At 39.2% G+C, this 12602-nt stretch overlaps 1 protein-coding gene across 2 annotated transcripts in view; it reads right to left on the bottom strand.

Moving 5' to 3' along the window:
* Positions 1–796: 796 nt before the first annotated feature.
* Positions 797–12602, bottom strand: part of LOC126251464 (tumor protein p63-regulated gene 1-like protein) — a 132890-nt gene continuing 121084 nt past the window's right edge. For both annotated transcript variants that reach the window (XM_049951898.1, XM_049951899.1), the window contains one exon: positions 797–7412. In XM_049951898.1, the coding sequence (XP_049807855.1) occupies positions 7204–7412 (209 nt within the window). In that variant the 3' untranslated portion in view covers positions 797–7203. The remainder of the gene's footprint in view (positions 7413–12602) is intronic.

Below are 12602 nucleotides of genomic sequence, written 5' to 3'. Positions count from 1 at the left end.
TATACACTGGCACACACACACATATCCATCCACACATACAGACACAAGCAGACATATTTAAAGACTTTAAATATTTAAATATTTAAATATTTAAAGACTTTAAATATGTCTGCTTGTGTCTGTATGTGTGGATGGATATGTGTGTGTGTGCCAGTGTATACCTGTATACCTGTCCTTTTTTCCTCCTTTTTTCCTTTTTTCCCCCTAAGGTAAGTCTTTCCGCTCCTGGGATTGGAATGACTCCTTACCCTCTCCCTTAAAACCCACATCCTTTCGTCTTTCCCTCTCCTTCCCTCTTTCCTGATGAGGCAACAGTTTGTTGCGAAAGCTTGAATTTTGTGTGTATATTTGTGTTTGTTTGTGTGTCTATCGACCTGCCTTCAAGGGCTGAAATGCCTTGGGGAGAGGGGTGGGGGGGAGTGGTAAAAACTTAAATAAGTTTGTATATTAATGCTCCATATGAGTGTACATTTCTCAATAATAATAATAATAATAATAATAATAATAATAAACTGTGTATACTGTATAAACTTTATTTGAAAGTTTAATCTATTTTCTAAATTACTGTATACTTTTTATCTCACCGTTCATTTCTGTACAATATTGCAGCAATTTATTATGTGTATTAATTCCTTCACATTCAACTTTCTTCATAGCACCTGAAAATCCAGTTACTTCATACCATAGGTTCTGAATTAATGAAACATTAAATTTTTGTTTGTGAATAACAACTTTTTGAATTGCATGTTATACAAAAGGTTTTGGGATACTAAGAAGTCAAGGAAAGCAATACTACTTTGTTAACAATTTATTTTATTAAAAATTCAAATTTGATGCAACAGTATTAAAATTATTATTCCAATTTCAACATTATATTGCACCATCAATACTGTACAATGTACCTCAAAAATTCAAGCCAGGTAATTGCTTTCATATTTTCAAAATGTATATAACCTCAAGTCAATGCTGTTGGACACCAATCTAGAGATTTGGTGCTCAGTCTCAGGCATATCAAAAATTCTAGAATTTAACAAATTCAGAGACAAACACACCTATTAAATATGTTCAGAAATGTCATAAATGGTGTACCAAATTACATTCTATTTGTATTAGTATTTCTGAATTAATTTACTTGAACAATATAGAGTTTAGCAGATGACGACGATGATAATAAGTCTTTAATTATATATTATCACAATGCCAAATATATTTTACAATATCACACTCTTTAACAGCAAACAACTTTGAATGATATGTTTCTCATGGGTTACTTGTTAAAAAGTTTCAATGAAACACTTATTTACTGATTAGGCCATGCAGTAACAAATTGTTTAGGCATGTAAGCTACTTCAGTGACCTAACATATGAGATCATAGTACGTTAAAAAGAATAATATATTGCTTCTATCATAGCATGGTTATAGTATATGGACATTCAAAATTTGCAAAGAGAAAGTTCAGGCAGCATTTGGAATAGTCATATAAATTCACAAACACCTTGTTTCTTTCTTTCACGTAATGTTTCTTCTGCACAGTTGCGTGTCCACAACTTTGGTTATTGCTTCAATTTAGCCTTCAAAAAGGATATCCACAATGAAAGGTAACAGTGTACATCAGCTTTGTCCATCTGACAAAGCAGTGACAATCAGTAGTAGCAAAAGTAATTGTTAACCTAATAATTGCTTGCCTCACACTATTGCACTTAAATAAATCCTTATAAAATCAGCTACATCATCCTCTCTAATGACTCAAATAATTCCAAGTACATGGACGTATCATTTAATCTACCAAATCTAGACACTATTCCTGATGATTAATGTGACTATGACCAAAATATTCATACAAAATATTGAAAAGGTACACTTATGAGCATTCTTAAATTGAACATAAATACATCTATCTGACATCTATTGTGTATCATATAAATAATTATAATTGGTGTCAAAACTTTTATTGCACTTCTCAGTTTCATTATTATTTACCACTTCAATTCACGTCACTCACCAGAGTTATAAGAAGCAGAATTCCAACTATAGCACAAAAATAATGATATTGGAGAAAGCTCAGAATGAAAGAAATCACGTTAAAGGCTCAGTTTCCTCATCTGTGACTGCAAGTATTCAATTCAGAACCCTCAATCACATCATAGTCAGTCCACACACTTTCATTATCCTTGTTGCCAGTTATGTTTCACTATTTTAAGGTGTGAGCTCGTATTTCTGCCAGTTTTACTATCAGCTCTCACTATTACTATCAACCCATATTACAATTAGATAAACATACTTATCATGTGAAGTGTGTGTACATAATATTTCACGTGAAAGAATACTACCAACTGAGAAAAGCAGCTAGTGTTTGGTGCTATCCTTTTACACATGAAAGTTCTACTCTATGCACCAAACACTACCAGCTTTTCTCATATGGACGTAATACAGAAGTATTATTTCATGCGAAGACACACACACACACACACACACACACACACACACACACACACACAAAACAACAACAACAACAACAACAACAACTTTTGTTTCAGTTGTTCCATTACGAACTGACATAATTTAGGGTTAAAGCAATGGCTTCTCTGATGTGTGCATCAATTGAGATCTAGCTTCCCCTAGAAAAGTAACAGAGAATTTGCAATGCATTTGTGTATTTGATGCAGGTGACTGATGACTGATGACATTCTAAAAAGGTATAGTTTCACACTTTAAGATAAACCACTAAAAGGATTACTATTAATTTCCAGTTAAACTGTTTATTAAAAATGGTGAAAAATTTTAATTCATTTTTCAGCTTTAATAAGAACTCATGTCTTATGAAATGTGTTTAAACTTAAGTATGGCAACACCAAAATTATTTATTTTCTTTTTTTTTCTCAAAAGAGATTGTCATATTACAAATCAAAGGCTACAGAAGCAATTTACAAACATGCTGATGTACATTTTGCGAAGAAACTTCGCAAACATTCAACTTGCAGTGAACTGGGTAATAACATTTGGAAGTTTGTAATTATATGGGAGACATATGAAAAACATCAGAATTATGTTGTCGTAATATTTTTCACTCCAAACACTTCCTTTTGCAAAAGCGTAATAAATAGAGGACAGTGAAGCACTGTCCACAATGCATATTGCGCTTTATGTTTATTTCATTCATATTTCTCTAAAAAGCACTCGGTTTATTCAGGGTTGAAGTGTGAATCAACCAGCTTATACCTTTAACATAATAATCTTTCTTCTAAGTTCAATAAGTATTTCTCTCAAGTGCCATTCCCATTTTATTTGATATATTTGCACACGAGCATTATTATTAACTACCAATACCGAATGAGTATAAATAGTTTCAAAAACAAAAGACAAAGATAAGATAAAATTTTCTTTATTTTATGAAGAAAAAATGTCTTATTTTAGTAGTTCAGCATCAAATACTTCAAACAATTGATAATGTCGTGTTTCTCAATGAAATTACTCAAAGACCAGATAGAGCTTAGTATGTGCCTTTCACCTAACTGAGTAGGTCTCAGTCTTCATTCAGCAGAATACAGTGTGTATTTCTTTATTAAGTAATTTCCTATGACATTTTAAATTTTATAAATAGAAGTGTTACTAAAATCTCAATCATCTGATGCAGTATTAGCTTCAAATCTTGATTGGTGTACCAGATAGCCTTCATGTACGTAATTTATTAATTTTGAATATTGTAAAAGTCTATATCATGAGACTCATTTTCCATTTGAGTAAGGCAATGCTGTGTTCACAACAGGAAAGTCAAGTCTTATAAATAATAAAGAACGAAATAAAGAAGAGACAGATTTTGAGTCTGACAGGAGCAGTCACAAGGTGGCAAGTAGTCAGACCAAACTGACTTCAAGGCTGCCATCACCAGCCTGTGGGGAAATAACACAGACACAGGGCTCAAACAAAAGAGGAAGGACAACATGTGAAGCTGACAATGCATAGCAAGTAAAACAGGATTAGGCAAAAATGCTAAAGATGCCAGTCTTGAAAGGACAAAAGTATTAGATGTGTGAGAGAAAGAATGAGGTCTCGTGGTGGGGAGTCAAGCATGTCACTGGTGGCCAATGGGCACTCAAGTTTTTGTATGAACTCATCAGTTGGCTGTAAATCAAGGTCATATCTATTCCCCACCCCCAACCATTTCTTTTCCCTTAGTTTTTTGGTATGCCAACACTCACTGTGAACTAATCAGGAGAGACACCCACAATTTTACAACACTACCGGGGCAGAAGATTTTAAAGGGAAGAGAGCACAAAAATTTAGCGACAGTATCTCCAGTGGAGATGATGTGGTTGGTTAGTTTGCTTCACCAGACATTGAGGCAAAGATTAAGATGTGCCCTATAAAATGTTGATATGGAGATAGTTCTCTGTTGGTTTCCTGGGGTATTGCATCTTGTGTGGGAGTTTCTGTGAACATATGGAATGATGACAAGCAGTCATCACCACCATACAAGGTTGTGGTCTCTCTTTGGAAGATACTGTGGTAAGGTCAGCAATTTACTGTAGTTGAAACTGTAGAATAGACTTTAGTCAACTCTATCTTCTGAATCACTTATTCTAGTCATCATTAAATCACCGATAGGTGCCTCAGAGAATAACATCACGACAAGTCAAGTTTCTCTCCCATCTAGTTAAAGCAGCTGAATCCCACAACACGAACCTGTTTTCTACAATGTCAGACATAACCACTCTTGGGATGTGACAGTACCAAAATGACACGTTTGTGTCTAAAAACAATTAATTCAGTTTGAAACTAGTTTATGGATTTTATATCCAGAATGAGATCATTGTAAGTCAGTATCTGTGCCTTTCATCATTCTCTACACATATTATGAAATGATGCATATAAACCATGGCACCCCCTACATGCAAAAATCATTTTTTTGAGATCCATAATGGGAAGGTAAAATTTCAATCAACAATTACAGCATTACAGTTGTTTAAGAGACAGAACTGCAGAAGACATAGTAGATATAATAATTCTTTTTGGTTAAGCTGTTACAATAATGAATGACCTATATTGCCATTTTATTTCTCTTACTGACTAGGACATGACTAGGTACATGGTCAGCTTTTCTTCACTCTCCTCAACATACAACGTGCTTTATAAGTTTGTACAATATAATATATGTACATCTATTCAAAAATACAACTGAAGCTCATAGTGTATATCTTAAACTTCCTAAAACAGGAATTAAAAATGGGTAAACATTCTTACAATCTAGATGGAATTTTACAATAATAAACAACACACTCTCTCGAGAACACATAAGTAAATTAAAAGTGGAGCTTTATGAGTTTCAAAATGTATGATGGTTTCACAATAGCATGGGCCATACAGAAGTACAGTTTAGCTAACAAAGAATTATTTGTGAAAACATCGTTTTGATTTCTATTCCATTTTTAAAGAAAACCGTTATTCATAGGAGTTACATGTCATGGACTATGAACACTAAAAGAATTAAACAGTCTGTAAATTAGGTCCTTATACTAGTTATGTCTCAGTAAATGATATCACTTAAGAGGACGCTGTAGAGCACAAAAGGTAGAGGACAAATCAACCATCAATAACTACACTCCATGACAAAGCTTAACTGCAATTCTTCATGCAATTCATATTGTGAATAACACCTTCAAACCTACTGTTCGATGCATTACAACAGAGACATAATCTGTTACGCAGATGAATTACTGTTATTGTTTAGTTATTTTGGTAAGGCAACATCTCGGACACCAGCTCAGTCCAACTAAATCTGATATTCATCAACATCATCAAGAAGTGAAAAGCATTAGAAACAAATAAGTATTCAGAGCATTACTACTGAACTAATGATGTTAATTAAATTAAACTATGTTTAGGGACACGCCAAAAACTATTTCCTATTTCAATAGTCTTCCAATGGTTTCAAGGCGTATTAATACACATGATGTACAGAAAATTCAGTATCATAAATTCAAGTCAGTGGATCTCCATAATGAACAAGGCCACTGACCTATTCCACAGTTACAGTCATTAATTGGGTCTGGAAATCAACAATTTTTATCCCATAAACAAGATGACAGTAACACAAACTGTGTCTAACTGGTGGGTTTCAACAGTTACACTAGCTTCTTCAATATGAAAATTCATGGCTTTGGCTGAAAACAATCAGCCAGTATTTTCTTTTTCAGTTCTTTTTGAATGCATTGATAAACTGCAAATATTCAATTTTACTGTCCATTTAAACACCCAATACAATTGGGCAATTTCAATTTCATTTATAGTATAAAGTAAGTTTAAAGCAAATTTTTTGTTAAATTCAATGTTTAAATTTTTTGTTAAATTCAAAGTTTAAATTCATAATAAAGGCCAATATAATATTTTGAGACATCATATACTGAATGATTCTGTATATGCCTGCTGAAAGATTAAGCCTGAAATGTAAAGTGTTAACTTATTTTCAACATAAATATCACACCTCTGTATCTACTCACATCTTCAAATACAATAACAAATAAATACAAACAGTGGCATGTGAAATAAATATGATACTTTATAATTTTATGTGAGATTTTAAAATTTGGTTAAAGAAAAAGTGCACTACCATTCCTGGTTGTTCAGTACATTAGTCTTTACTACCTGTCATGTTAATTTGCTTTCACATCAATGTAATGTCAAGGACTACTGACTAATCTTAAGATTGATAAAACTATGATTTACAAAATATTTCTACAGTGCAGCATGAATAACTATCAATGGTAAACATGAACAAAATCTGTGCAAAAAAGAATGGCAATAACCCCACCAAATTTTACAACTTACAGAAACAGCAGATTACTGCTAGTATATAATACAGTGTAACACCATACAAAGTATATTTAAATAACACAAGCTACATTTCAAAATTCCAAAAACTTGTAATACATACAAATTTTTACCCACAACAACAGTCACAGATGTCAAAACATAATCATGAAAAATTCGAAGGCAATGGAACCTAAAATAGTAGTACTTCTGCCATTATACTATTATACAGGTAGTTTCTCAAGGATTAGTAACACAAACAAACAACTTTACACCTTACATGTCTGTTTTGAGGAATTTCGAACATAGGAACGTATTTTTGTAAATTAATTACTGTAGATGACAGTTGCATTAGCCTGCCTGTCAGCCCCGAACAAAGTTTCGTCCAGGAACAATTAAAAACTAAATTTTCCACGTACTTTAAAGAATCCTAAAGAATTTTTGTTGTGTATTACAGAACCCAGGCCAACATAATTCTGGAGCACGATAGACTTGTGTTCCACTCTGCATACTGGACCATCAGCCTCTTTCTGTATGTGTTCCACAGCATCCACAAGTTTACGTGCAAAGTCTTCAACATCATACATTTTATTGCTATCACCATCTGAAATTAAACACAAAGAAAAAAACTTATTTTAGTTTTGGTATTAATCTGCATAGTAATTTAAAGAGTTAGCTCTATTTAAATGAACATTAACAAATAAACAGCGCTCCTTAGTATGACAAGAGAGTTAGTTTTACAAGTGACAGTAAATGATAAAGGAGAGGAATGGACAAAGTGAACAATGGGAAAGGATGGACCAGCAGGACGGGCAGGATAGCAGCACACAGGCTAGGTGCTGGAAAATACAGGTATGAGTGAGGCTGGGTTAGGGGACCAGAGTGGCGGCAGTGGTGAAGACCAGTGGGAGCAGTGGGTGGAGCTGAGAATGGGGATTACTTGTGTGAGGATGGGCATTTAGCAGGGCGGGGATTCGCGGGGCAGGGTGGGCATTTAGTGTGGTAGGAGTGGGGGATTTGCGGGTTGGATCGAGGTGGGGGATTAGCGGAGTGAGGTTAGAGGATTAAAGAGGATTAATGGGACACAGACAGGAGATTAGCAGAGTGTGTGGGGGGGATTAGTGTGGCAGGGGTTGGGGGATTAGTGGGGTGGAGCTGGTGGATTAGTGGTGGGGGACTAACAGTGTGGGGGTCAGGGATTAGTGGCACAGGGTTGGGGGGGGGGGGGGGGCGGCATTGGTATGGACAAAAGGTGAAGAGATGAAGACAGAGGGGAACAGACGAGGAGGGAGCATCAGGAGAGAAGAATATAAACAAGGTGAAAACAAGACTGAATGAGAGAGGATAACAAAGAAGGGAGAAACTAAAAAGGGTAGTGAGACAGGAGGAACAAGGAAGAGACGTGAGAAAGGGGGGCACAATGGAGGGAAGTGAGAAAGGGGGGAACAAAGAAGAGCAATGTGAAAGGTGGGGGGGGGGGGACAAAGAAGGCGAGTGAGAAAGGGGGAACAAGGGAGAGCAATGAGAAAGGGGGACACAAGGACGGTGAGTGAGAATGGGGAACAAGGAAAGGGTGTGATAAAGGAGGGGACAAGGAAGAGGAGTGAAAAACAAGGGGGGGGGGGACTAAGGAGGGGAAATGAGAAGTAGGGGGAATGAGAGAGAGTGAAAAAGAAAAGAGAATAAGAGAGTGGGGGATCAAAAAGTGTAATGAGAGAAGGGGGAACAAAGATGATGAGATGGGAAGGAAATGGACACAGGGAACAGGGAGAAATGGAGACAGGAGTAATGGAAGTGCAGAGATATGGATAGGGTGGGATAGAGAGGGAGAGGGATGGAAAGAGGGAGAGGGATGGAGAAAGCGATAGGAATGAAGAAAGGAGGAGAATGGAGACAGGGCAAGGAACAGTCACTAGGCAGCCAACAGAAGGGAATATACTGTGGGGGTGAATTGACGGGACCCACATGCTGGTGCAGGGCCCCGTGAAGGGCTCTGTCTGGGGGTGTAGTGCCTCATGAAAGACCCGTGCAGGGGCAAGGTGGCCTTGTGAAGGGGTTGAATGCAGGGATGTAGGGAATCCACACAGGAGTGATGAGCCTTGTGAGGAGACCCATGAAGGAACATACAAGTTTGACCCATGCAGGAGCGTAGGAGCTAGGGAAGGGGCTCACAAAGGGACTTGTGTCGTGGCATCAATGTTAATGAATGGACACTAGAGGCTCACGAACTGACTTGTGTGGGGATGGGGATGTGTAGCGGTACACGAAGGGACCAGTGCAGGGCCATAGGGACTCGTATGGCTGCATAAGACCAAGCAACACTGCATAGGGCCATGCTATGCTTTGTAGGCCCATGTGTGGCCAAAAAGGGCAAAGCAGGGCCACGCGAGTGCGCATCGGGTCATGTGAGTGTTTGAGGGGCCAGATGCAGGGATGCGAGGCCATGTGCGGGAGCATAGGGCCACGTCCAGGAGCATAAGGCCAAAGGCAGAGGTCCTGGACATGTGTAAGCACTGGACACGTGCAGGCACATAGGTAATTGTGAAGTAGGGTAGGTGACTATGAAGGGGGTAGGCAATCATGAGAGGGCTTAGGTGACATGCTAATGTTGCCCCATGGGGTCACAGTGTGTTCTGGGGAGGCATAAGTGAGGATGTATTTGAGGGGCATAAAGGGATGCATATTTTTCAAGTAGGTGAGCGTGTTGGATGGATGTTCTCATGTGGTAGGCATAATGTCGTTCAGTTGGCATGATGTTGTTTGGAAAACATGATGGTGTTCAGAAGGCATGATCTCTTACAGGTGGCATAATCTTGTGTGAGGAAGAGTGGTTGTAATCATGGCGAGTTTATGGGGTTGGTAGAGGGTATGACATCTGTAGGGTGGTATGGTGTTGGTATGAGGTATGAGGTTAGTATAGGGGGGCAAGAGGTTAGTATAGGGGGGGGGGGCAAGATGTCAGTATAGGGGGGGGGGGCAAGAGGTCAGTATAGGGGTGGGGGGCAAGAGGTCAGTATAGGGGTGGGGGGCAAGAGGTCAGTATAGGGGGGTGGGGGGCAAGAGGTCAGTATAGGGTGGGGGGGCAAGAGGTCAGTATGGGGGGGGGCAAGAGGTCAGTGGGTATTTTAAGTCACTGGAGGGGAATGTGGGTTAAGTAAAGGTACGGAGCCACTGAAGGGGAGTATAGGGTGTTAGGAGGGTATTAGGTTGTTGCAAGGAGTAATGGGTCATTGAGATCGAATGGTGCAGTGGAGGGTTCTTGGATCCATAGGTGGGTATGAGGGTCGTAAGAGCTTTAGGGCTCACACGGGGTGTGAGTCAATAGGGAGTATTAAAAAAATGTGTATGACACAGATACAGTACCATAATGTTCACAATCTACACACAGAAGAAGCAATGACGGAAATAAAACAAAGGTTCATAATTGGGATTATAATTACAGATGAAAGAATACTGATGAGTAGATTCATCGATGTCATTGCTATCCTGAACAATAATTACAGGACTTCGACTCAATAGTCTAACGAGTACAGAATATGGATTGAGGGTAAAATGAAGAAAGATGAAAGTTATATGGAGTAGACTAAATGAGATTCACTACAAACTTAACATCAAATTGATGACTATGAAGTACATGACATTACTCAATTCTTCTACCGCAGAGGGGAAGGTGGCTTCGAGCAGGGGGATGGCTCAAGTGCAACAAGAGCACCAGGCTGAGTGTGCCGCAAGGCGGAGAGGTGTGGGAGAAGGCAGAGTGCCAGCAGATGAAAGGAGCATGGTGTGTGTGCAGCACAGACATGGTGGTGGTGGGGGGGGGGGGAGAAGCACTGGTGAGATAGAAGGGGGTGGGTGGCAGTGTGGCTCCAGCGGTGGAGGCAGTGGTGTTAGGGGGAGGGGGGCACGTCGGCAGGGGGGGGGGCACTGTGCTGGGGAAGGAGGTTGTTGTACTATGGGAAGGTGGGCTGTGGTGCCACAGAGGCATGGTGTTGTAGAAATAATACTATTAGAGAAGCAACTGAGATCAGTTTGGCACAAAATCTTATCAACCTGAACATTGGCTTCAACTTAGCAAGGCCTAGAATACTGTCATAAAATTATTGAAAGCACAGAAAAAAGTTAACATCAGGCAAGAAACAAGGAAATGAGTTCTTTACAATATTGTCACGTAGAAGAAGGTGCAATTAGATGAATGACAAACATTAACTTCACTTAACGAAGGTTTATTCAGCACTTGCACATACAAGAGTGCAGACCGAACTGCCTCTGGCCAGAACAGATACCGTATATAAACAGTTACAGAACATTCCAGTACAATGATTCTCGACATTTGTGGATATTTCTAGAATGTACTCAAACCGAATACAGAAATTAAAATTTTACAGTTCAGGTGAGTTTTGAACACATGAACCTCCATGCAACAGTCTATTAGCATAACCACTACACCACGGTGACTGTACTACTCAGCTTCTTCTGCGACATTTTTCCCTCCTTAAGAGAACAGTGTCTCGGCGTTATGTCCTCCAAGTCTGGGAACGAGTCATCGATCCTGCATACTCCACCTCCCGATGACTGATGATCGCCCTGGCAGTGATCTTCTTAGAACCTCCTTTGCCGCTACACTCTTCATCACCTTTCCGCTTGTTGCCTGTCACTGGAGCTTCGAATTTACCCTGGGTTGCAGGATCCTTATATGGCTTCATTTGAAGGACGTGGACCGTATCTCTGATCTTTCGTCATCTTGTGTTGGGGTCGAAATCTTCAACTTCATTAGTAACATGAGACAACTGTTTTACAACTTTATAAGGTCCAAAGTATTGCCTGAAGAGCTTCTCAGAGAGACCATCCTTCTGAACAGAAGTGGATCCAGACGAGGTCACCAGGCTGGTAGACAACAGGGCGGTGGCTTGCGTCATACCTTCGGCAATAGTTTTCTTGAGCCTGCAGCATGTTGAGTTGAGCTAACTGCTGGGATTCCTCAGCTCTGGTTAACACCTCGCCAATGTAGTCATTGTCCACATCATCTGGATGTAACAGAAACACAGTGTCCATTGTTGTAGTCGCCTCACGCCCTTGCACCAAGAAAAATGGCATAAATTCTGTGGTGTCTTGTTTGGTGGTGTAGTGGGCAAACGTCACGAAAGGTAGCACCTCATCTCAGTTGCTCTGCTCAACATTGATGAACACTTATAGCATGTTGGCCACGGTCTTATTAAGGCGTTCAGTAAGCCTGTTAGTTTGCAGATGGTAGGCAGTCATCATGTGATGAGTAATGTTGCACCGACGGTTTATCTCTGTCACAAGATTTGATTGAAAAACTTTCCCTCGATCCATAATTAACGATCTTTGGGAAACCATGTTTTAGTACAATTTCTTGCATGATGAATTTGGCTACCTCGAATGCTTCCGCTGTTTTCATGGCTTTTGTAATGGCAGAGCATGTCAGATAATCAGTGCAAACAATAATCCATCTACTGCCACTAGCAGATTTTGGAAATCGGACAAGGAGGTCAATCCCAACATGCTGGAAAGGCGTTTCGGCTGGTGAAATTTGTATGAGACGGCTAGGTGGTTTCTGAGGAACTGCCTTTCTCCACTGGCACTCTCGACAGTGTGACACATAGTGACGGACACTCCTAAATAAACATAGCCAGAAAAATCTCTTGCGGATCCTATTGTATCTTAATAAATTCTAAATGTCCGGCCTCAGGCATCTCGTGGAATTTTGGTAGAACATGTAAGTGCATGTGTTTAGGAATCACTTGTAGCCACCTCTTTCCAAATGGATCAAAGT

Source organism: Schistocerca nitens, chromosome 4, assembly GCF_023898315.1.
Source record: "Schistocerca nitens isolate TAMUIC-IGC-003100 chromosome 4, iqSchNite1.1, whole genome shotgun sequence".
Lineage (NCBI taxonomy): Eukaryota > Metazoa > Arthropoda > Insecta > Orthoptera > Acrididae > Schistocerca > Schistocerca nitens.
Note: the sequence above shows the minus strand (reverse complement) of the source record. Positions and strands in the feature narration are given on the sequence as shown.